A 25,442-nucleotide genomic window follows, 5' to 3' on the forward strand; every position below is an offset into this window, starting at 1 on the left:
CGTGACGAGGTAGGCTGAGGTAGGCACCGTAAGCCACGCTCAGCCACCGTGCCGCGGTGTGTTTGCATCACACACTAGGGCTGCAGGGGACCGGGCTGTGGGAGGTCACACTCTTGAGTGCCCAGAGGAAGACTTGGGCTTTGGTTTCGGACATTTCAGATGCTGCCAGTGGAGGCAGTGACATAGCACGGAAGCAGTGCAGCCGGTGCAGCTTTTCAGGTTCCACTGGGGTGAACTGTTACCTTTCGGCATTTTCCGCCAGGATGTCTCAGTGTTGCTTGGCCTCAGCCCTTGCGGATCGGTGAAACTGGCGTGTAATCCCCTACCTCTGCTTGTGTTCCTGCAGGAGGCCACTTTCTGTGTGGTCCTTCGAGGTGCTCGGCTGGGCCAGGCGGTACTGAGTGACGTTTTACGCGCCGGCTGTGTCCCCGTTGTCATTGCAGACTCTTACGTTTTGCCTTTCTCGGAAGTTCTTGACTGGAAGAGGTGAGTGTTTCCTTCTGGAAAACTTTATACCAGTGGCTCTGTGTGTATGGGATTCGGAGAGCCCCTTAGGTAACTGTAATGCATACCTAGGTTTGAAAACTACTCCTTTAGATTATCGTGCTGTATTTTCCATCAGAAGAGTCCGTCTGTTGGCCTAGAGCAGGGGTTCGCAAACTGAGGCCTTTGGGTCAGATATGGGAAGCTGCCAGGTCTTGTAAATAAAGTTTTATTGAAACACATCCACACCCATTCATTTGCATATTATCTGCTGGTTGTTTTTGTGCTATGGTGGCAGAGCTGAGTAGTTGCAGCAGAGATTCTCTGGCCCACAAAACATAAAATACTACTTACCTAGCTTCTTATCTAGGATGTTTAGCAACCCTTGGTCAGGAGCAGTGGCTCTCCATTATAACTGCAGTGCATACTCACCTGAAGGACTTTAAAAGATGCCTGGGCCTCATCCTCAGGAACGCTGTACTTGAAGCTCCGCGGGTGTGATTTGTAGCCATAGTTGTGAACCACCGCTCTTAGAGACCAACGAATTTGCATAATGCTACCAGCTGGAGATGGAGTGTCTGCACGTGGGTAAAAGCTTAGAAACAGTCCCAGTGAACAGATGGACAAACGTAGGTTCTGCTAGGTTGTAGGTTGTTCCCTAGGACTTTGGAAGTTGAAGATTATTGAAAATCAGCTGCCTTTGTGTTTACCTCTCTGGCTGGACTGCCTCAGATATTGCTTTCTCCTCTCCCGGCTGTTTGGATATTTCTATTCGCGTCTGACTACCATAGATAGGTATTTGAACAATGTTAAGTAGCATTCATTCACGTGTACATGCATTCGTCTTGTACTTATTGGAACGTCTACTGCCAGCAATGCGGTCTCTGCTTCTAAGGAGGCTGGCATCTAGTGGGGAGGACAAACTGAGAATTCTCATAGCATGTGATATGTGCTGTGGCAGAGGTCTGCACAGGGGGGAGTGGAGGCCCAGAACAGAGGGGGAGCCTCATTCAGCCTGAAAGAGGGCTCTGTGTAATTCTGTTTATCTTAGAGAAGTGCTGAGAGCCACAACCAGTCGACCACGCATCCGTGGAAACATTCGTTCAGGGCCCTTTGTCTGCCGGGGGCCGTGTTAGGTATGGGGATGCAAAGAAGAGCAAGGTCAGACCTTGCCTCCTGGACGCTCCTAGCCTAGTGGTGGGAGATAGACAAGTAGACCGGCAACGGCCAGCTACCGTGAGGGGACGCAGCCCAGGCTGGGTGGGATGCTGGGAGAAGGGTGAGGTGGCCGCACACGCCATCACTGGCAGTGGAGTCGGTGAGGGCTCCGTGGAGGCGGTGACCCTGAGCTGAGTCTGGAAAGATCCTCTCGTGAGAATCCGGACTGGCTTGGGTAGTTGTAATTATGGTTAAGTGGAGGCAGGGCTCTGAATTTGGAGCCAGAAGGCCTGGGTTCAGATAACCATCGCTGGCTAACTTTGTGATCTTGTCAAATCATTTTTTTTTTGAGCCTCAGTTTTCCCATCTGTATAGTGGAAATCATGGACTGACTTAGCAGATACTTAACTAAGTGCCAGCTCCGTGTGCCAGACGTGGTACCACGTGCTCAGGGTGTGTGTTCGAAAGCAGGTGTGGTTTCCATCCTAACGGACTAGTTTTGTTGGGGAAGGGGTTTCGGGTTTTGATAAGTTCATCTGTACAGATATAACAGCAAATCCTGCTAAATGCCACGACGGGTGGGTCATCGCGGAGCCGTCCCTCTCTCACCCAGGCGTCTAGCCTGCCAGCGAGTCCTGCCGGCTCTGTCCGAGCCACTTTTGCTGGCTCTTCTACTGCGTTTTGCGATGGTCTCCAGCTGTTCTCCTGCTCTCTGCCGTTTCTTCTGACACCTTAGGCAGAATGACCCCGTTGGAGCTTAGTCAGATCATGCCAGCTCTCCTAAACCCTTCCTTCTAATGGCTTTCTCTCTCAGTAGAAGCCGAGTCCTTACAATGGCCTGCAAGGCCCCGTGGCTTTGCTGAGCTCCTCCCCACCCCCCAAATTTGTCTCCTGGTCTCCTCCATGTTCTTTACTGTACTCTAGCCACCCTCGCCTCCTTTCTGGTGCCAGAACATTCCCAGCGTGCTGCTTCCTCAGGGCCTCTGGCTCGTTAGCCCTTCTGCCTGGAATGCTCTCCCTCAGGTGTTCTTGTGGTGCTCAGCCCTGGCCTTCTCTGTCTTACGTGGTCCCCGTCGTGATCCCAGGACCTGGCATGTAACGGGGACTCCGTAAATACATGCGGACTAAGCGAATGGATTTGAGTAGGTAGCTGAAGGCCAAAAGTCCTCGTTGGTTCAGAGTGGGCAAGTATGAGAAGGGAGAGCATACCAGGCAGGAGGGAGTTCACAGCCACAGACCCCGTGGCGGGTAGAGCATGGTTTGTTGAGATGACCAAAAGGGTGCCAGTGTGGCTGGAGCACACGGGTAGGGGCGGGACGGAGGGAGGTGAGGACACGCAGCAGGCAGCAAGTGGGAACTGTGCTGAGGAAGGGGGGAGGAGGAGGAGGAGGGGGAGGAGGGGGAGGAGGAGGGGGAGGAGGAGGAGGCACGCACCGGAGGGAATGCGGGTGAAGGAGGGTGCGGGTGTTCGTGTCTCTGCTCGGAGGGGCTCAGCAGGACATGCACGTGGAAGTGCTTTGTGTGAAGGCCTGTGTGTATGTAAACTGTTTTGCCGTTGTCTCCAGAGCATCTGTGGTTGTGCCAGAAGAAAAGATGTCAGAAGCGTACAGTATTTTGCAGAGCATCCCCCAAAGACAGATTGAAGAAATGCAGCGGCAGGTAAGAGACCAGGCAGCCCTGCTGGGGACGTGACGTGGGTGGCACGAAAGGGCGCCTTGCACGGTTGGGGTACACGTCCCAGCTGACGCGTGAGCGGGGCTTGTGGCCTCCACCGTGTCGGCTGACCGCACTGAAGCGAGGAGAGCAGACTCCGGTGAGTTCCACCAAATGAGGGTTGAAATAGTAACTGTCAGAGATGTGAAAACTCTCCCGAGGTAAGCCTGCCATGTTTTCAGGGTCTTGCATAGCAGTGTGTTCAGCCCGCAAAGCCGAACCTTTGGGTGGTTGTGTTCACAGCAGGTGCCACTTACAGTGACTAAGGCGGCCCTGGAAGCAGGGATGCTTCTGAGCATCTGAGCATCTGACGCTTCTGAGCAGCTGTTGACCAGGAGAATGTTGTCGTGTCAGCTGGCCTACAGGTCCAGCTTCCTGGTCCCAGAGGCTTCCTCACCGAAAGGCCCTCCCTGCCTCCTGGAGCGGGTGCCGTGCCCCTGCCTCACTTTCCAGTTTCTCTTCCACCTTCTGATAGTCCTTCCCCTGGGCTGCTCTCGACAGTCTGAAGCACGCCACTGGGGGGCCTCAGGTGGCCCTGCTTCCCTTTCTTTTCTCTTTCCAGAAAGGAATTTAGTTGGGCTGAAATGTCAAGCGAGTTAAAAAAAAAAAAAAAAAAAAAAAAAGAAAAAAGACTATCCCAAGTTGTTACTGTGCTTGTTGTTTCTGTTTCTTTTCTTTTTAATGGATTTTTAGGAGATGCGTGGGAGAGAGGTTTGGAGGTACTCAGCATTAAGTATGCACCTGTTCCATGTACCCTCTGCTTTTGGTTTGACACCCCCACCCTGGGCAGAGAGCCTGCACGTGACCTTGTCCAGGGAATGGGTGTCAGGCCTCTGTCTGGGTGACGGCAGGGTGGTCACCTGCCAGTGGGGGGGGCGGGATCTGGGCTTCTGACCACTTCGTAAGTACAGGTTCAGTCTGTCCTCCTGCTTTCGGCTCATCTTTGCCCCCACTTGGGGTTCCGCAGTGGCTGACCTCAGGTTTTTCTCAGCTGATTTTTCTCAGCAGCTCCCTTGGGTTTGCAGAGTCAGCTACCCTGTCTCGTTCTGCCCCTCAGCTTCCGCATTTTATTGCTGTCATCTCGTCTCTCATTTTCTTTATCTGGGAGTGATTATGCCTTTGCTTTTAAAAATTTGTCTTAATTGTCGTTTTTGGGTTTTAGGAGGCAGTGAAAATTAGTGGATGTGTTGAGTCTCCCCTCTTCATTAAACCAAGGGATGGCGGCCTCATGCAGTAATTAGTCTGTAGGCGCTGACCTTGGACTGCCTGCACTGCATGCTCACGGCTCTGCCCTTGGCCAGGGATTTGCCGTCTGTGGACCTCAGTAACCTCATCTGTAAAACACGCTGGCATTCTGCTTTGAAAACAAATCACGACTTGATTTTAGCTTCCCCGTAGCGGACACAGCCCGCTCATGTCCATTTTAAGTTTCTGGGCCTCTCAGTTGTTATTTAACTACTGACCTCATCTGAGTTTAGTCAGTTAGAAAATCCATCTAGGGATCTCTAGATTCTTCATCTAAATCTCTGGTTGCTATAACTTGTGTAGAAGAAAATATTCCTTTTCACAGAAGAGTCCTCTTGTCTGAGCTCCTCGTGTTTCTTTTGTGGCATCTTGATTTACTAACACAACTGAGTATCTGCCAAATCAGATACCATCTTAAGATTCCAGTCAGAGAAGGCCGAGTAAGCACCCTGGACCGTCATGTTGGGAAAGAGAATCATTGGTTTTAGGAGCAGAGCTCCTACGGCCAGCTTCTAGAACACTGTTGTCCCGCAGAGCCTGGCTGGGGAACCGCACGTCTGAGACCAGCGCGGCGGGTTATTTCTGAGTCCAGGCTCAGACTCCTAGAACCATGGAGATGGAATGAATAGAGGTCATTTAAAATAGGGTACTTTGAGGTTATTTGGGTTCAGAGAGATATACTTGGAGTCAGAAGACTTGGGTATGAGCCCTGGCTCTGTCCCTATGAATTGTATGACAGTAGTAAGTCACCAGAGCTCCCTGGGCTTTCATTTTCTCCTTTACGAGATGATGGGATGGCTGGATTCTCTCTCATGTCCCATTCATCTGTTTAAAAACTCTGTGAACCTCTCGTCCTTAGCAAGAATGTCACTGTCCTTGACAGCATTCATGACCACGTGGCTATCTCTTCTCTGCTGTTCACCTCTAGGCCTGAGGACCAGTCACCTCCTGGGGTGGTGAGTGCCCCACCTTGTGTAATTGTATAGAAAGGCAGTCTTGGCACTTTCCTGCCTCCCTTTCCAAGTCTTCCTTCTGCTTTCTGATGCCCTTCTTCTCTGCTGGTTTCAGACTTTCTAAAGCACCGTGCTGCCGTTCCCCTGTGTAGTCCTGCTCCCCTTTCCCTAAGTATCCTGTGTCCTAAAAGTGACCTCTTTTCTTCTCCCAGTCCCAGCTTCTAGATGGACTGATGTCAACTAGAAGTGAGATTATCTGGTTAAGTAATTCCCGGATAGATAGAAAGGAGGACCAGGTTCAACCACTAGAGGCCAATAGCACACCCTTTTCCCAAGTCGTGGCAACCAAAAATGTCTCTAGACATTGCTAAATGTCCCATGTGGGGCAACATTGCTTTGACTGGGAACCACTGTTCTTTTGGTGGTGATGATCTCATCCCAGATTAGAGAGAGTTCCTTTGCTCTGTAGGACGCTTTGCAGAATATGTCATTTTGCCCTCTGTTTACTGTCCATCGATTTAACCGGACTTTGGCAGAAGTAGTGAAAAAATAGCACATACTTGGGTCTGGAAAGTTTTTATACCTAGTGAGTTCTCTTTAGGGGGTTCAGATTCAGATATTTCTGTAAGATAAGTTGCATAAACTTTTAGGGGAAAACCTGTTGCCTCAGCCGTTGATTCCTTAGAGCCTCTGGTTGATAGGTCAGAATGAGCTGAGGCTGAGCAAGTCTGATTTCTTGCTCGGCAGTTGAAAACAAGCTCGAGGAGCTGCATGGACAGTTGCAGCCAGCAGAGGTCTCCATCCACTTCTAAGTGACTCCTTTTCCTTGGGACCATTGAAATGTTTCCAAGAAATCCTAAGGTGCTTCTCACTGGCCTTGTCCTCATAGTCAGTCTCTAGAGATTAGTTCTTTCAGATGAGGAAAAATAGTGCCGAGTGTAGGGTTTTTGCTGTCTGTAGATGGAGCAGAGCTAAAGTTTCTGAACTGACCCCAACATTGTGGGGATGGGATCTTGGCGATGAAAATATCGCAGTGACGTTTTGTAGCTTAGAGCTCGGGATGAGGGAGGCTACAGCGTAACTGGTGGGCACAGCGGCGAAAGTCCTCATCGTGACCTGGGCATTGGGACGCACCAAGGGACAGACATTTTGCCTGACAAGGAAAAGTGAATCTGCCTTCTGACCGTAGATATGATATCAAAGCAACCATAAAGTTAAGTACAATGCTAGAGCAAAAGGAAGTAAGGGTTAAGCTAAGGTTTGTGAAGACAAGGACCACCTCTGCCTCCATTATGTACTCCTGAAAAATGACAAGAGGGCTGGGATATGTGGCATTGTACAAGCTAGGGGCTTACAGGTTTGTGTGTGTGTGTGTGTCTGTGTGTATGTGTGTGAAAGAGAGAGAGTAGTTAAAAACCAGCTCCTTCAGTTAGTAGAGGGTAAGAGTTATAACAGGATCAAGCCAACATATCAGTTGGCCTTTTGTCATCCTGTGAGCTAAATTAACTAGTTAATTTAGTGAAACACTAATTACTATTTTTTCAACGGGAGATGGTGGGAGATAATAATAAATCTGTGATCCCCACTCACAAAGGTTTGTTCTCTTGGGGCTATAGGGACATAAGCACAAAGAAAGTTGAGAAGACAGTGCACATTTTCCAAAGTACATTAGGGGTCTGAAATGGAAGGGAGAAGTTATGGGCTGGAGTCAGGGACAGATTTATTGGGGAGGTGGCATTTGAGGTAGGCCCTAAAGATGGAGAGGCCCATCAAGCACCTTCCCTACACTGGAAGGCAGGAAGCAGATGCAACTGAGTATTTTTCTGTAGTCAGAAGGAACGTTCATATCCGCAGTGTCCCTTGAATGACAGTGGAAAAGAAAGCAATCTAGGATCTTGGAAGGCTGGGTGGACACGGGACCGTATAGTTGGAAATGTTTGTGTGGATAGGGAGGAAGGCGTAAATGGATCCCTGGTTTATCTGTTGAGTGGAGTTTCCAAACATTCTTTTATTGGTCAGTGGCTCCACCAGCACTGACCTCTAACCTCAGCCACACTAGGAGGTGGAAGTCAGGAGCCTGCTTTGCCTTTGAACTCTTCTTTGTACTCAATTGACTGGGAGCCTTTGAGGTGGCAGAAACAGTCAGCATCTTCTTTTCTCCCTGGCCTTTAAGCTTGGGTGAGTAAAATACCAGTTTCTTTTCAGTCTGTTACACCGACCCGTCTCACTTTGCCTTCATATTTTCCTACCAAGCATAGCGAATATTCGTGCCGCTAAAGAGTACTTGAAGATATAATTGGATGGTTGGGAAAAAGACAAAACACTTCCATTTAAGAAAATAAAACCCCAGGCCTGTGGCACCCTCACTGACCAGGACTATAGTTAGGTGGCCAGTGTGGCTATGACTAAGGAAAAAGCAGAAAAGAACACAGAGCCCAAGTGTGTGTGCACACCAGAGGTCACATACTTGGTCCACACGACAGCCTCTAGACCGAAGCTTGTATTTTATCCTACTTGCATGTAATTTCAGCACAGTGACTTAACCCGGTTTCCATAGCCATAGTAGCTTAGCAGTCACAAATTTGAAGGGCGGAAGGCTACAAGGGAGGGTCTGTGAGGTGGGGCATCTGCCGTCTAGTGTGAAGAGCAAAGACAGGAAAGCTGTTTTAACAATAGGACTCTCAGTACGTTGGATCGACGGATAGACGGCAGACAGCTCCGCAGGCTTTGCCGTGTCCTGGGTGCGTCGGGGCAAGATGGCGGACTTCCTTGACTCATAGAAGTACGTGTTTGTTTGCTTTTCATATTTTGGATTTCTGACGTCCACATGAGACCTACCATCAGTTTGAGTATCACTTTTGCTTTTTCCTCTAAAGCTGTTCTTGATGCGGTATCTTAAAATTGAGGAGATACAGAAATTGCTATTCTTGGTGATGCCCTCGAATCTTTAAGTGAAGGTTTAAATCTTGTTTAGCATATATATATATATATATATATTTTTTCGAATAGTGGCTCTTAATGTAATATACTTTATAAAGCTTTCTGTCTAGAATGTTTGTTTTTACAGACTCTTAAATACTCTTAAATACAGAGAACAAACTGATGGTTACCAGAGGGGAGGTGGGTGGGGGATGGGGTGAAATAGGTGATGGGGATCAAAGAGCGCACTTACCATGATGAGCACTGAGTAATGTAGAATTGTTGAATCACTGTTTTGCACACCTGAAACTAATATAACACTGTATGTTTACTATACTGGAACTGAAATTAAAAATTCAGGGGTGCTTGGGTGGCGTAGTTAGTTAAGTGTCTGACTTCAGCTCAGATCATGATCTCGCAGCTTGTGGGTTTGAGCCCCGCGTTGGGCTCTGGCTGACAGCTCAGAGCCTGGAGCCTGCTTTGGATTCTGTGTCTCCCTCTCTCTCTGCCTCTCCGTCATTCACCCTCTGTCTCTAAAAAATAAATGGACATTAAAAAAAATTAAAAACTTAATAAAAATGAAGAAAATGAAAATGTTTTTATTTTTAAACAATGTTTTGTGATTTACTTAAAGGTGTAAACTCTCCAATGTCTAGAAACCTCGGCAGTGCAGTTCTCTGAAGGTTCCCTGCGCGGGTGGCTTGACTGTCCTGTCCATTGACAGTTATACAGCTGTCCAAGTCCACTTCCCCTCACTCCCCCACCGTTTACAAAGCAAACTGTTTAAACAGAGTAGTGAGATAGGCAGTCAGACAAGTAATCTGAATGTTTTAACGTGAGGAAACTGAGAATAAAGAGATGTAAAGTAATCCTCCCAAGACCGCACACCATGTGAGGGACAGACAGGGAGCATACTCTTTTGCTGCCCACAACTTTATTTAAATCACAGAGCTGTGTGGCCTGGATTGAGGCAAAAAATCAGACGAACTTGCCAATAATTCAAGATGACTGCTTACTGGATCATCTTCTCAAAAAAGCCGTCGCTTGAGACATTTAGGACTGGATGCCTCCCTGGAAATATATTATGAAGAATATGGAAAATATTTCACTTCTGATTTCCAGAATCAATATTGTAATGTCTGTCATTTTTATCCCTCCACCTGTGAAATTGAAAATTTTTTATGTACATGAACTGAACTCTCACAGCTTTTTAAAAAATGCCAGATATTCCCTGCCTCCTTTCCTCCCCCACTCCCAGGCCCCAACAAGTCACTCCAAGCTGTGTTTCCCAATCTCTGCTTTCGTACTTGCCCTAAAAAAAGCTGCTGGATTGCTTGCCCTTAAACAAAACACATTGACCTGACCCTGGAGTTCTTCCTGTGAAACAGACAACCATGGTTCTGACCCAAAGCTGGGCTCTTTGGCCCATGGGAGAGCCTTGAGGACTGAGCATGATTGCTTTGTGGAATATTTTGAATTTCACAATTTCTTTTCAATAGCTCTGGACTCTCTGTGTCTGAGTTTTCCTGAATGTATAAATCCACATTGTGAAGGAGATGGGTTAATGTATGTTGTTTAAAGCAGGATAAAATAAAGACTCGTTTAATTGGAACTCTTAAGGAAGAGCATTTTTATGTGTTTCACTTCTTTCCCCCCCACTTTAGTATTAAGAACCTTATTGGAAAAAGACTTCTGCCAAGTATCTGATGGGAAGCCAAGAAAAGCATTTTAATAGAACTGTCTCAAATTTATAGTGCACTAGGGCCTGTAAATAAATTTTCCTGTCTTTAAGGTTTGCACTGATTTGCAGTTATTTTGTATGGCTTCTGAGATTTAAATCCTCACAGTCCAGATGGAGAGACCATGAAGCTGCTTTCCTTGGCAGCCCTGGCAAACCTTGTCCGTGGGCAAACGGTAGCGAGTAACGTGCAGAACCTAGTCTGTAAATGCCTGCTTATCTTATTATGGCGCCACTTTTAATTCGTTCGGTGGCTTTTCCTAGAGCAGCCCACCTACAAGTTCTCAAAATGTAGGAGAGTTAGTCTTTAATCTCATAATGCAAGCCAATCAAATAAATATGTGTTAAGAACCTGCTCTCAACATACTGCGTAGGCAAATTGAGGGGGATCTTTTTTTTTTTTTAAGTAGAGGGCACGGCACAGATCCTGCCTTTAAGAAAGGCCCTGAGGTTGCTGGGGAGAGTACTTTCGGTAGTATACCCATTGAAAGGCCAGAAGTGCTGTCACTCGGTTGTGCTACGGAGAGTCAGGAATGGATCAGAGGTGAAGGGAATCCTCACAACCAGGTAGTCTCAGATAGGAAGACCGGATGCTCTGGAAGGGTACTGACCTCCGTCTGGAGATGGCTTCTATGAGAAAGACTCAGCAGATGGAGCAGAACGAGCAGGGACCTTGAATACTAGTGGCAAAGAACTTTGCAGAGGATTAGAAGGCAGGGAAGGTCAGTGACAAGCGGAGAGTAATGAAAAGATCAGTGATGGAGGGGGAAAGCAGTGTTCACTAAGGAGACTGAGAAATAGAATCAAAGAGCTGGAAGGGACCTTCAAAACGGCTCAACCTGTTCCTTGTATTAAAATTTTTTTTTTCTTAATGCTTATTTATTTTTGAGACAGAGAGAGACAGAGCATGAGTGGGGGAGGGGCAGAGAGAGAGGGAGACACAGAATCCGAAACAGGCTCCAGGCTCCGAGCTGTCAGCACAGAGCCCCACGTGGGGCTCAAACTCGTCAACTGCAAGATCATGACCTGAGCCGAAATCGGATGCTCAACCGACTGAGCCACTCAGGTGTGCCCTGTTCCTGTTCCTTGTATTTTATAAATGATAGGCTCTTGAGTTCAGGTGATCTTGAGAATGAATTGTCAGGGCCGGGGTTGAGCCTGACTGGAGCCCAGGTCTCCTGACTCCTGGTCTGATGGTTTGGGGCGGGGGGCGGTGCTGGGCATTGGGTACTGCAGTATTTTCCGGACTGAGGCTCTTGATTTGTTAGGAGATCATGCAGTCAATTCATTGGGTGATGACTGGCATTTTATTTTATTTTATTTTTTTTAAATGAAATAGAATAGAAAGGAAAATATCAGCATATTCCGCAGTAAAGATAAGTAGTTCCAGAAACCTCTATTTCAATTATAAATGTAGATGAGTAGTAAGTTGCAGTATAAGATGTGTTTGTTTCTTAGTGTGGGTCCGAGTCCAAAAAGTTTGAAAAATGTTGGTAGTGGAAAGCACAGGGGTTTTTGAGTTGGAGAGACCCGAATTCAAATCCTAGACTGTGCCACAAATCCTAATTTGTGACTGTGGTCCAGTTACTTAACTTTCAAAGCTTCCCTTTTCTTATCTCAGACCTAGGGCTAATAACACTGTAGAGCAGTTGTGTTGATCGCATGAAGTCATTAAAGCATCTGGGTTCTGGTCTGCCTGCTCCACTCTGACAAGTCATCTGGGGTTGCCCTGCCTGGGTTTGTGTTTGAATATCGGAAGGAGCCTTCTGGTATGGAGTTTGGTCTTAAGGAACCACAGTGAGTTACCACCATGGATGTATTATGCATTTGCTTCTGGGCTTGGAAACTTGAAACGGAATTTATTCCTGTGGGTCTGGTGTACTTTCTACATCTTGGCATGGAAGGTGGTTCACCTCTCTGTTTTTCTGTTGGGATCAGAATGACTGATTAAAATCAGTGGTTCTCTAGCTGGCCTTAAAAAAAAAAATCATTGGCACATTTGGATAAAGAACTATTACTTTTTCCCCTTTCTAGTGAGAGAAAATTTTACAGTGAGTCTTTTTTCCCCTCTTAAGATGTGTTTTCTGCCAAATGATGATTTTATTCATTTTTTGGACTGAAAAATCAAAAAAGAAATGAACTTAAAGAGAAAAGTCAGTATGGACATGTGGGGGACGAACAGTTGAAGGACTTGAGTCGCTGAGTAAGGACTAAAAATAAAGGGCATTTTTATGAGAACGTAAGAGGACCGGTCAGATCTCTTTTTGAAATAGCTGTTGTCCACATCTCACTGAAAAGAGGCTGAGTTCTGTTGTATGAGTTTCCTGGTACTCTCTGCTTCTTCCTTTTTCCTCTCCTCCTCTTGCTACCCATGCCTCCCTTCCCCCATTCCTTTCTGGCCAGCTCCATCCCAGATTTAAAATCCCGCTGGAGAGTGGGGACGAGAGCTTCATCCCCCAGATGATTTGGGCCAGGGGCTAAAACACTGCCATAAATCTGCAGCTCATTTTAATGCCACGTTAAAACAGTGTGAGCGGCTGGTTTCCGTGGCCCCTGCCCTCTTTCTTTATGGGCTTCTTTGGCTCTTCTTTATAAAGAGGCCCCGCGGAGTCATTTTAAAGTTCTTATCAGTTTGCTGACAGCTATATGGGTCTTTCTGCCGAGTCCAGGAGCTCAGGCAGGCGTGTGAAACTTCTGATATTAAAACTGAAGAAAAATGCCAGGCAGGAGGGATTGGGTGGTGCAGCCATTATTCGGAGGTAAAAGACTGGTGAGATCATTAACCTTTGCAGGTCCAGAACCCTGCCGTTGGCCGGATGAATCACTTTCTCAGTTGAGGGAGGCCGGGGCGGTGAGGGCTAGGCAAGAGAGGATTTTCCAAGGGCTTTTATTTTTATCCCTTGATGAGAAAATGCCGTTCCGCTGGCAGTTCGTGCTTTCAGGCTTCAGCAAGTCAGTTGGGCAGCCCTGAAGGGCTAGGGGGAGCCAGGTTTACGATGTACTTGTTTTCTAAAGGCCGTCTCACTGGCTAGGCCTCTGCTCGCATGTGCATGTCTTCGCCAGCGCCGGCTTGCTGTCTCTGTGCCCACGGCATCGGTTATCAAATTTAAAGGGACTTTCATCAGTCTGCTTTGCTGCCCCTTTTAGACCACATTGCTAACCCTCAGTAATCCTCCCAGAGTGCTTCATGGAAACGCCAGGCCCTCTATAAACGTCAGCCTGCAATGCTTGGCCCTTTTTACCCTCTCCGTTACAGAGAAACGGACTGGATGTGGCTCCTCCCTCTTCCCTGCCACTTTTCCTTTCTTTCTTTTCTGGAAAACTCCCGCAGCAGACAGCTGAGGGGAAGGAAAAACCATTACCTGGAGCAAGGCCAGCAGCTTGAGGGGAGCTTCAAAATCTCTGGCATCTCCCGACCAGAATGTTTTTCCAGGCATTTCAAAAAGTGCGGCCCTGCCCTCCTCCTCCTTTCAGTTTTCCAGCCTTGATTTTCGGAGCAGCTGGGGTGGGTGCAATGTGCCCTCAGGATGGACTTTATATCTGCCTGCTCTTCTAACTGAGGCATTTAGGAAGAGGTTAGTAGAAAGAAGTAAAATCCAATGGAGAGATATATATATATAGATATATATATATATATTTAATTGCTCTGCACCCTTTTGGCACGTACACATTATTTTTCCTTTTCAAATAGTTTTCGACATGAGAAGTTTTGCAAGTGTATTCAATTTAAAATAGCCATTCAACTTGAGGTTGAGGCAAAAGCAAGAAATTCTTGTAGCAAGTTAGTCAGATTATATGGCTGTTGATCTAGGATTAATGATTTTCATTGAGCGAACAATAAAAAAAGACTGGTTTCTTTTATTGCTCATGTAACTCCTGTGGGGAGAATAATTAGTTATAAAGGCCAAACGAGCAGTAAAACAAAATATCCCAAACTCTAAAACGATAGAACTACTTTTTTATACATTTGCTGGGGACTAAATTGATACCCGGTAGTTAGTTAAGAAGTTTAATGAACTGGATATTATTGCTTATAGTATAATTATAACAGACTTACTGAAAATATTGAAGTTACCAAAGATAAGCCATATAAAAATAACTTAAGTATATTGGACATTTTCCATAAATACGTGAAATCATTGCACGGCTTTTACCAGGGGTCAGGGTAGATGGAATGGTCCGTTTCCTCTTTGGGCATTGGTTGAAGAGCTGTATCTAGAGTTAACGTGGGTTAATCCCTTGTAATGAGTCCCCAGTATGGGACATTGCTTCAGGAAATGGCCTCTCTAATAAAAGTGTTAAATATTAATTTGTAGCCTATGTAAGAATTGTCTGACTCTTTGGGGCTGGTGGCCCACAGAGTGGGACTCTTTGTGAGGCATTTCTGAGAAATGGTTGCTCATTATAGGAAACCCAGTGCAGCTTTTGTAGATTTGTTTTATACTTACTTACAAAAATATCTAGGTTTGTTTACAAAACAATGACTTGTGAGTTATCAAGGGTTGCTATGTTTGGTGAAGAATTCACTGTATTCAGGTCTTCAGTAAGGGTTCAAGCGATCCGTAAGATCTCTGTCAATATTTATAAATGTCAATATAGGTTATACATACATGCATATATATGTATATATTCTGTCTCTCTCAGCATTGCAGAAGTTGAGAGGATTTGGTGTTGCATACTTATTTTTGGCATGACATAATTTTTGGCTCTATAATAGCACGATGTTATAATTCCACGCTACTCTTCTTGGGAATGTGAGACAACAATCGTCTATATTTATTTCATCTCTCTTTACTTAAAGACATTTAATACCAAATCAGACCAGGATTGGTACAGAAGCAGCTCCACGTAAACCACTTCTGGCAATACGGTTATCTCTGCCCTGTAAACTTAAGGCTAATTTGTTATGTTGAAACGTGTACTTCCCGTTTTGATAAGGGCCTTAGTAGGACAGCAGTTCGCTTGTTATCTTTCAGATTCCAGTACTTTTCCTTAGAAGGTTTCTCTTCAGCCACGTGCAGTGCATATGTGTATTGAGGTATTTTTAACTTTCAGGTTAACTCGAGCAGGTCTCGATGATCTTCTGTATGTGTCAAAGAGCTTTGAGTTTTTGTTTTAACTCTAGACCGAGGGTTGAGTTCAGCAGTGAGGCTGAACTTTGGCATTTGGCCAGAATGAAAAGACCCAGAAGTTGGCGACGCAGTGAAGGGTCTGAGTGACACAGCCAAGGATTGTGGTGCAGTGTGGGCAGGAACGGAGGACCCGAGTGGATTCCCTGGAGCCCAGAATAACCGCAAATCTGTATTCCCCCAAGTCTCTGCCTAGCGAGTTGTAGGTAACTCTGGACGTGGCGTGACAGCAAGCACGACCTTTGAGAATCTTTCTGGAGTAACCCGCAGATGGGAAACTACAGAGTAGCAAGGTTTTAATGGTCTCATCAGCTGCCGCAGTGATTTTTAACTGTGAGGCGAGGGAGGGCTCAGGATTCCCCGCGAGGATTTTCAAACTTCGCATACTTCTCTTACTCCCACTCAGTTCTTTTTTTTTTTTTTAATTAAAAAAAAAAAGTCTGTTTATTTTTGAGACTGGGAGAGACAGAGCACGAGTAGGGGAGGGGCAGAGAGAGAGGGAGACACAGAATCTGAAACAGATCCAGGCTCTGAGCTGTCAGCACAGAGCCCGACACGGGGCTTGAACTCCCGGACCGCGAGATCGTGACCCGAGCCAAAGTCGGACGCTCAACCGACTGAGCCACCCAGGCGCCCCACTCCCACTCCCACTCAGTTCTTAACTGCGTTCTGGTGTCGGGTTGGGGAAGGGGGACCGAGGACATGAATTTCTGTTGAGAGTCCCTGCTACGATGAACCTCGCCGCTGTTACTCACGGGTGTACATCATCCTTCAGGTGAGAAGGGTGGGGGGAAAATTGAGAGCCCCTGACATAGCAGGTGTAGCTACTTCAAGCTTCGCCTCTGTTCAGAGTCGCAGCTCGGAGACTGGCCTTTGGGGTTTCCGCTCAGGGTCAACAGGGAAACTTGTCTTAGTCATCTCTAGTCAGAAGCAGCAGGCAGCTTACAGAGGACTCGTGCCTCTGGTCAGGTGGGAAAGTGAAACACAGCATTGGACCCACACTATTCTCAGTTTCTGTCTTTCTGGGAATATGCAGGGACAGTGGAGAGGGCTCACCTGTGACCTGTCTGCTGAGTTAGTGTCCCCAGCGAAAAAAGAAGCAACCGCCAAAGAATGTCTCCTTAGTTTTCTCTAGTTGGACTGTCACCGTGTGGGAAACAGAGCAGAGCGGAGAATATCACGCTGCCATGGTGTCACGTGGTAACAGCCTCAGGGATGAAGTAAGCCTTCACATCTGCCCTCGTGGTCCCTTCGCCTATTGTGTTTGTTGTGTTTTAATTAGAGGGGGGAGCGGAGCAGTCCCTTCCAGTGTGCCTGGGTGGCGTGGGGCTTCTTTTACACTGGTCTTCTCTAGTCATACTAACTTACACTCCTGTTCTCCTGGTTTTAGCGTAGCAAACACGGGCAGTCTCACCCCAGGCAGATTGCTGTACAAGTAGTTGGCCCATGTTGTGCTGTTATTTATTTTTTTGATGACAGATCTTGATTCAGGTTTTCCAGTCCACTTTTCAGGTATTTCATGGAAGCAGCTGCGGGGGTGAGGGGCGGGGGGAGAGTTGGCGAGCTGCTAATCGAAGCTCCTTGATCTGACCTAGGGAGTAGTGGGATTCAGAGGCGTGGATAGCTCAGAAAACTGGGCACAGCCAAAATGAATCTCTGATCTCTAGTCTCTTTGCTGAGAAGGTTTGACCACGCACAGTTTTATTGGTCAGTGGCTCCTGCTTTAGTAACCTTTCACCTCTGTGACTCTTGGAGGTACAAGCCACTGGCCGGCCTTGCCTTTGAACTCCTCATGGCTCCCGCCACCTCAAAGGCTCCCAGTTAGAGTCTTGTGTTTTGCTTGGGATCTCTCCTCACAGCAGGGTGTCAGCAGTTGGGAAAACTGATCCACCCTTAGAACATTGATATATTTGAAGGTGATACCCCTGAGAGTTGAAACCTATGGCTTTCTGTTTCAGGAGCTGTCTGTCATATGTCAAGAAACACAAGTCAGACTACCCCTTTTTTCTTCCTGGATCCCATCTTGTTTCCCATAGGACGGGAGATCATAACATTGGAGCATTCCCTAGCCGTATTCACAGTCTTCCCCTTCCTTCAAGCTCTTTTACTCCTTTTTCTTCCGACTTGCCCCAAGTAGCATCCATTTTGAGAGAAGTTTTAAATAGCTCTAAAACGTGCAAATCATAGCCATCTTTGGTGTCTGGGATCATAATTATGCTGAAGCTGGCATGGTACAAATGTCACAGGGCTCTCACGATCTGACGAGCCCTCCTCGTGAGATGTGGCTCAGCCTCACTCTTCACTCCCGTCTTGAGTCCATCCCACCTTTTGGGGAAACTAGGTCTTTCAGGGAGACGTAGAGAGAGTGCAGATCACCCTCCCACATCTGCTTGGCCTCCAGTCGGAGGAGCAGGAGTAAAAGCTCTGTTACTGAGAGGCAGACCCAGGGACCCATGGCTATGAGATGATTTCAGCATAGCTTCTTTGGCAAGAAATCAAACTTCTCACTCTGAGAATACTGAGTAGAAAGCGTCTGTTCTACTCAAGATGCCTTTAGCCTAGGAGAAGGAGCAAATGATCTCTCTTGAGGTCCTCTGCTTTTCGAGAATTCAAATAGAATATTACTGATCATCTTTAGCAGAAAAGACGGGCTGGCAAAGTCTTTTTCCACGTCAGAGCAAAGGTTGAGTTTTTAGCAGAGACTTAGGCGTTGGAAGAGCCGGGCCTCATTTCCCCGCTGTCTAGTTCTGTGGTCACGAGCTTACATTTCCCAGCTGGCAGCGGGAAGGGGAGAATGAACGTTTACGTTAACTCCTGTGTTTGGCACTGTGTTAGGAACTTCCTTAGGAAAACCTGATGAGGTAGCTGCTGTTCTTATTTTTATAAACGAGGAAAGCAACTCTTAGAGGCTAGTGGACGGCGTGAGCTTACACGGGCTAAGTGGCAGATTTGGGATTAGAAGGAATTTGTGGCAGTGTGATCGAAAGGTATGAAGTTTATTTATAAAGCTCTAATTTTCTTCGTTTAGAGCACCTTTTGAACTGTTACAATAACCTAAAATATTTATAAAAAGCCCGTGCTGGGTGAGGTACTGTCCATGATCCAGAGCTGCTCTTGTTCTTGGGCAGCCAGCAGCCTTTTGTTTTTTCTTATTGTGTATTTACTTATTTTTTTTTAATGTTTATTTATTTTTGAGAGAGAGACAGAACATGAGTAGAGGAGAGACAGAGAGAGAGAGAGAGAGAGAGAGAGAGAATCTGAAGCAGGCTCCAGGCTCTAAGCTGTTAGCATAGCTGTTAGCATAGCCCCAATGTGGGGCCCGAACTCAAGGACTGAGAGATCATGACCTGAGCCAAAGCTGGATGCTCAACTGACTGAGCCACCCAGGTGCCCCTGTTTACTTATTTTTTAAGAGCTAGAGAAAGAGAGAGAGAGAGAGAGAGAGAGAGAGAGCGCGTGTGTGCGCGCGCGTGCGTGTGTGTGCTTGGGGGAGGGGCAGAGAGAGGGAGAGAGAGAATCCCAAGTAGGCTCCGCAGGATCAGTGCAGAGCCCGAATCAGGCCTTGATCTCACGAACCGTGAGATTATGACCTGAGCCTGACTGAGCCACCCAGGCGCCCCACCCAGCCAGCAGTCTTAAGGGGTGGTATGTGATGTCTGTGTTAGTTTGGCACGGCTGCCGTAACAAACCACGACAGGCTGTGCGGCTTAAACAACAGTAATTTATTTTCTCACAGTCCTAGAGGCTGGAAGCCAAGGTCAAGGTATCATCAAGGTTGTTCTCTCCTGAGCCCTCTTCCTGGCTTGCAGATGGCTGTCCTCTTGCTGCTTCTTTATATGTTGTCCCTCTATGAATTTTGATGGGATACAGTTGTGTCCCTCAGTGTCTATACAAGGTACAAGAGCCAAAGCCAGTAGTTATCATTTAATTGGCTCCATTGAATTGGGTTTTGTGGAATTCACGTCTGAGGCATTTTTTTCCTAATCCCACTCTCAGCTCCTGACTACGTAAGAGGGTGGAAAGGGGGTGCGAGAGGGCGAAGAGTAACCTGCTTTCAGTGCCACCTGCACATCCACATCGTGACACTGCACATCAGGACACTGACGAGTGGACCGTGTGGCTCCACTCAGAATTCGCAAACTGCCTCTGCCCTGGACACCAGTCAGTGAGGGGGGACTTCCGTTGTGCTCTTTAAGCACAGCAGGGTGACAAGGATAGTCTCAAGAGTTTGTTAAGCCCTATAAAAGCTCAGTTTTCATCTTGTTTTGCTGGATCAGTGGAAAGACTCATAGAGGTGAGATGGTTTTTCTCATTGAAATTTTGAATATCACAATTCATGTTTTAACTATAGAATGGAAAGGTTACAAGTATGGGATTGTGTGCTAGGTTGAGAACTTTACGACTTTAAAAGTACTTGAGAATTTAAAAACGATTTAATAATGCAGAAAACCTCTTGTTTGTGCTAAAAGTGATTTCATTTTTCATAAAACCTGTGTCATTCAAGATGGTTGATGTGGGGGCAGGAGGAATGGAGTGTGGAAGAGGAAACAGGTGTATGAAAATAATGGATTCCCATCCCCTAAAGAGCTTATTCATTTATCCTCCTAACCATACATGCCTACTGCTGATTGCCTCACTTACATACGTCATCTGGATCAACCCCACCCCTACCCCATCTCATCCATGTTACATCCTGGGCGTCAGAATCAGGTAGATTGTTAGTTTAGTGGTGAATTGTAACAAAGAAGGCATTTGTTGAGCAATTGTTTTTTTTTTTACTTTTTTTTTTTAATGTTTATTCTTTTTTTTTTTTTTTTTGAGAGAGAGAGAGAGAGAGCGAGAGAGAGCACGTGCGAGCAAGGGAGGGGCAGAGAGAGAGGGAGACACAGAATCCGAAGCAGGCTCTAGGCTCCGGGCTGCCAGCACAGAGCCCGACGCAGGGCTGGAACTCACCAACTGCAAGATCATGACCTGAGTCAAAGTCAGACACCCAACGGACTGACTTTGGTTTCACTATGGTTTTCAATGACAGAAACCTTATGCGCTTGGCCAAGATAAGTTCATAGTCTTTAACTACATCATTTGTGTGTTTTTCAGAGCATTGGATTCTCCTTGGCTAATAGCCAGAGCACACGTTTTTCAGAAAACTAAGGACACACAGGGCTTCTAAGTTTATCTTCCGTGAAGCATGTAAATAATCTCTCCAGAAGTTTTCTCTAAGTAAACCAGTTTGCTACTAACACACTCTTAAAGCCAGCCCCACCATGTGCATTTATTTCTAGTGGGCCAGTCCTGGGAGGGAGGAGATGTCTGTATTTTATCGACTCTTGCTTTTTTTTCTTGTTCTCTCTTCATTGGTTTTCTGTAGCAAACTTGTTGACATTATGGTGCAGTTAACCTCTTCTATCTTGTGATCTGAGAGATGACATTTCTCTTTAACAGGCTAGTTTTTTTCATCAGAGCAGTGAGGCTACTTTGCAGGTGATGTGGGACCCCTTTTCCTCCTAAGAAAGAAACTCTCAGGGGAATTGTGAGCTGAGCATCAGGCCTGGAGAAAGGCACAGCTGAGTACCAGTACTAGGCAGGAGAGGTGCTGGGACGGTCGTCGTATGCGCTATTTTCATCCCGTCCTTTCCACCGATGCCTAGTGTGTGACTTAGGGTAAGTCACTTGCCTTCAGATGTCTCCGTTTTATCACGTTTGTTTTTATAATTTCTAGTAAGGACTAACTCTTTAACTGTGTTACAAAAACCAGTGAAAGAGATCCAGGGGGAAGGTGGGTGTTAGGTTGTCTAGACAACAACTCTCTAAACGTTGCTGAGGAAACTTCCTGGTTATCCAGGAATATATATATACACACACATATATTTAAATGCCTCTCTTAAATTGGCTAAAAGCATGTAGGCATGTGGCTGGGAAAGGGAGGCTTCTGGAAAAGCTGAGCGTCATGGAGGGGTGGGAATCTCGAGGTCATGCACTGATTCCTTTCATGAGCTACAGGAAACCACAGTGCAGCTCATGCTCCAGTGCTACTGGAGTTAAATCAGGGGGTGTAGAGAAAAGCGGGACCAGTAAACCCCCGCGAACCTTTCAGTGGCTCCTTTTTCTCATCTGTACAATAAGGATGCTGACCTTGGGTTGTGAGGATTAAGTTAATACAGGGGAAGCACTTAAAATAGTGCCTGGCTTAAGCGACAATATTTATCAAGTTCCTGCTTTATCTGAGGTGTAGACCGGAGGGCTGGGACGCAGCAGTTAACAAAATAGGTGCGAACCTCGCCTGCGCGGTGCCTACGTTGCTCTGTGGGCAGCACGCGTTAGATGGTGAGCTGATGATCCTCCTCTCGGGTTGGGAATATTGGACACAGCGTTCAGTTCACTTACCCTTTCTCCTGGGGCATTTGCCGTTCACACTGAGAGCATGTACGTCTTTTGAGACATTCTTATATTGCTAACGGTTTATAGTTTGCTTCCTCTTGTCTCCGTTTTCTGTTTCCACCTAATTGCAGATTTTCTTCTCCCGTTCTAAACCCTATGGCGTGACTTAGAGAAAGAAAGGAATTTGGCATCTCCGGTTTTCATTTTCTTCTCTTCATCCCATGTTTTCTAGTTTTTTCTCTCTATCCTTTCTTTGATGATAACGCAGGTTTAAGCTCTTTATAGGAACCAACCATGCAACATGATGCCATGTGAGCTTGTAAAGAGCTTGTAAATGTGTATTAGCCCTTGGAAAAAACACTCTGAAAACACTAATGAAAGACTCTGTGAACTTAGGCAAGCACCCTGTCTTCCCTTCAGAAAGTATTGCCCTGGACTTCAGCTTTCAGACCTGTTCCTTACATTTTTCTGATTACTGGGGAATCTATGCCGTGGCCATTTTCTTTGGTAACTATATGGAGAACTAACTGTATTAATTCTGTAATCACTGCCCGTAAATATAACGACTGAGACTGGAGATGAACAGAAGGAAATCTTTGCTTCGAAATAGACGAGATGCACATATGTACGGGCCTTTGGGAGTTTTCCAGCCAGCCGTGTGGCAGAGTAGGATCTGAGTACTGGCCCGTGTGCTTGCTTGTTTTCCTACCCTTTGAGTGAGTGACTCAGAGTTTTGGATGTGAGAATAAGATCTAGAACTTTTTTTTTTTTTAAGCTTATTTATTTTGAGAGAGACAGACAGCCTGAGTGGGGAAGGGGAGGGGCGGAGAGAGAGGGAGACAGAGAATCCTAAGCAGCCTCCATACTGTCAGTGTGGAGCCCAGCACAGGTCTCAAACTCATGTGGGATGCTTAACTGGCTGGGCCACCCAGGCGCCCCAGATCTAGAACTTTTATAAATACGCTATATGAAGGGGAAGCTGCGTATTTGAGTATTCACGCAGGGATGTGGCTGCTGCTGCCGTCCTTCAGAAATTCTTGGGAGCGTGCTGGGGAGACATGGCTTGGGGGACTGTGTAAAGCTTCTTCAACAAATCTCAGTGCCAGGAAAATGGGATTAAATTAAGAGATGGTTAACAAAAATGCTAGGCATGGAGAAAATTGGATTTGGAGGAGTAAGTCCTGTGCAGGCCACCAAGGGGAAAGCTCGTGAGCAAGTTTTCAAAGCCCTAAGAGGGGCGAGAAAGAGAAAAAGCGTTCATTGAGTATGGCAGAATTTCGTAACTGTGTTTCTTAATATTAAGGTGATTTTTTTCTTCCTTTTCACTATTTATGTGCTGGATAGAGACATTTAAAATTTTTTTTAATGTTTATTCATTTTTGAGAGACAGAGAAAGACAGAGAGAGAGAGAGAGAGAGAGAGAGCGAGCATGTGCGAGCAAGGGAGGGGCAGAGAGAGAGGGAGATACAGAATCCGATGCAGGCTCCAGGCTTGAGATGTCAGCAGAGCCTGACACAGGGCTTGAACTCATGAACCGCACAAGATCATGACCTGAGCCGAAGTCAGATGCTCAACCAACTAAGCCACCCAGGCGCCCCTGGATGGAGACTGTTTTAAACAAGACAAAATAACAACAAATCTACTGTGGATTCTAAATCCTAATGTTCTCTTTAGAAGGCTGAGAATGAGGGATAAGGTGAAAATAAAATTGAGATTAATTCCTAGCAAGAATTAGTGGGCTCTGTGTGGGATCCTAGAAGAGCAAAGATTTGTTCACTAGGGTGTGATACCTGAAATCTTGCACTGGGCAGTGGCTGTATTTAAAATGGTTCTTAGTGGTTCTTAGCTGTTCCCCTGGTTAACCCTACTGGTTACGCCAAGCCTAATCCTGCTTTGTTGCTGCTCTTGGGAAAAAGGAGTTGTGACGTGGTGGATGGCATTCTGTCTCCTTAATCCATTCCAATTTTCCAAGCCACTTGGACCCATCTGCAGGATACCAGCCTACAGAAGCTCTGAGAATTCACAGAAACCCACTGCCCCAAGTCTGTAGGATTTATGGGCTGATTTCTTGAATGCTTTCCCGTAGTGGGGGCTAGGAAATTCTGGTTTGTATTGTGGGCCCACCATCAAAGAGTTTTTAGTCTAACTGGGAAGATAAGTTTTTTTCCCTCTATAAAATAACAGTGGGACAGAGGATAATGCTGACTTTTGTGTAAAAATTGTCAGATGAATTAGAAAAGAAGGGCCTTGTATAGTTTCAAGGAGGAGGTGAACCTGGAAGGATTTTTAAATTAGTAAATTTTATGTATGTATGTACGTATGTACGTATGTACGTATGTATGTATGTATGTATTTATTATTTTAGAGTGAGGGAGAGTGTGAGCAAGGAAGGGATGAAGGGAAAGGGAGAGAGAGACTCTTAAGTAGGCTCCATGCTCTGCACGGAGCCCGATGTGGGGCTCAATCCCATGACCCTGGGATCATCACCTGAGCCAAGATCAAGAGTCAGACACTCAAGTGACTGAGCCACCCAGCTGACCCTAATTTTATTTTTCAGAGCAGTTTTAGGTTTATAGGAAAATCGAGTGGAACGTAGACAGAGTTCCCGTTACCGCCTGTCTCCACAGATGCTCGGACTCCCCCGTATCGGCATTCTGCACCACAGTGATCCATTTGTTATGGTTGAACCTACACTGATACTTCATTATCATCCAGAGTCAATAATTTATGGTTCACTCTTGGTGCTGTATATTCTCTGGGTTTTGACAAATGTACAATGACATGTATCCACCATGTAACTATTTTTAATTTAATTCCATTGTGGTATAAGAGCTGACATTATAAGATCTTTTTTTTTTTTTTAATTTGTTAAGGTATGTTTTATGGCCCAGAATGTGGTCTGTCCTGGTGAATGTTCCATGTGAGCTTGAGAAGACTATGCAGTCTGCTGTTGGAGAAAGTTGTCTACAGATGTCACTTACATGGTGCTGTTAAGTTCCACTGTGTCCTGACTGATTTTCTGGCTTTCGGATCTGTCCATTTCTGACCGAGGGTGTTAAAGTCTCCAGCTTTCATAGTGGAGCATCTTTTTCTCTTTAGGCTTGTGTCAGTTTCTGCTCCACATATTTTGATGGTCTTGTGTAGGGTGCATACACATTCATGACTGTTGTCCTCTTGGGGTATTGACCCCTTGATCATTATGTGATACCTGATTACTTCCTGGCTCCAGATTCTACTCTCTCTGAAATTGATACAGCTATTCCCACTGCTTTGGATCAGTGGTAGCATGGTGTATTTTTCTCCATCCTTCTACCTTTAATTTATGTGTCTTTATATTTAAAGTGGGTTTCTTGTATTTATTTTTAAAGTTTACTTATTTATTTTGAGAGAGATAAAGTGGGTTTCTTATAGGCACGTGTAGTTGGGTTTTGGTCTCCATCCGCTCTCATGATCTTTTAATTGGTATATTTAGACCATTAACATTTAAAGTGATTATTAATATAGTTGGATTCATATTGGCCATATTTATTAATGTTTTCTAGTTTTTCCTTTGTTCCTCATTCCTTTTTCTGACTCCCACACTTTTTATGTCTTTTGTGGTTATAATTGAGTATTTACATGATTGCATTTTCTCTACTTTCTTAGCATGTCAATTGCATTTGTTTTTTAAAACATTTTTAGTGGTTGCCCTCAGGTTTGCGCTATACATATCCATCAAATCCAAGT

The 25,442-nt window shown here is 45.9% G+C and overlaps 1 protein-coding gene across 4 annotated transcripts in view; it reads left to right on the top strand.

The window, feature by feature from the left end:
* The window catches only part of EXT2 (exostosin glycosyltransferase 2), a 145,442-nt gene that overhangs the window by 29,070 nt on the left and 90,930 nt on the right, over positions 1-25,442 (top strand). For all 4 annotated transcript variants that reach the window (XM_043581008.1, XM_043581010.1, XM_043581009.1 and 1 more), the window contains exons 6-7: positions 347-486; positions 3,207-3,300. In XM_043581008.1, the coding sequence (XP_043436943.1) occupies positions 347-486; positions 3,207-3,300 (234 nt within the window). The remainder of the gene's footprint in view (positions 1-346; positions 487-3,206; positions 3,301-25,442) is intronic.

This window comes from Prionailurus bengalensis, chromosome D1, assembly GCF_016509475.1.
Source record: "Prionailurus bengalensis isolate Pbe53 chromosome D1, Fcat_Pben_1.1_paternal_pri, whole genome shotgun sequence".
NCBI classification, from domain to species: Eukaryota; Metazoa; Chordata; class Mammalia; order Carnivora; family Felidae; genus Prionailurus; species Prionailurus bengalensis.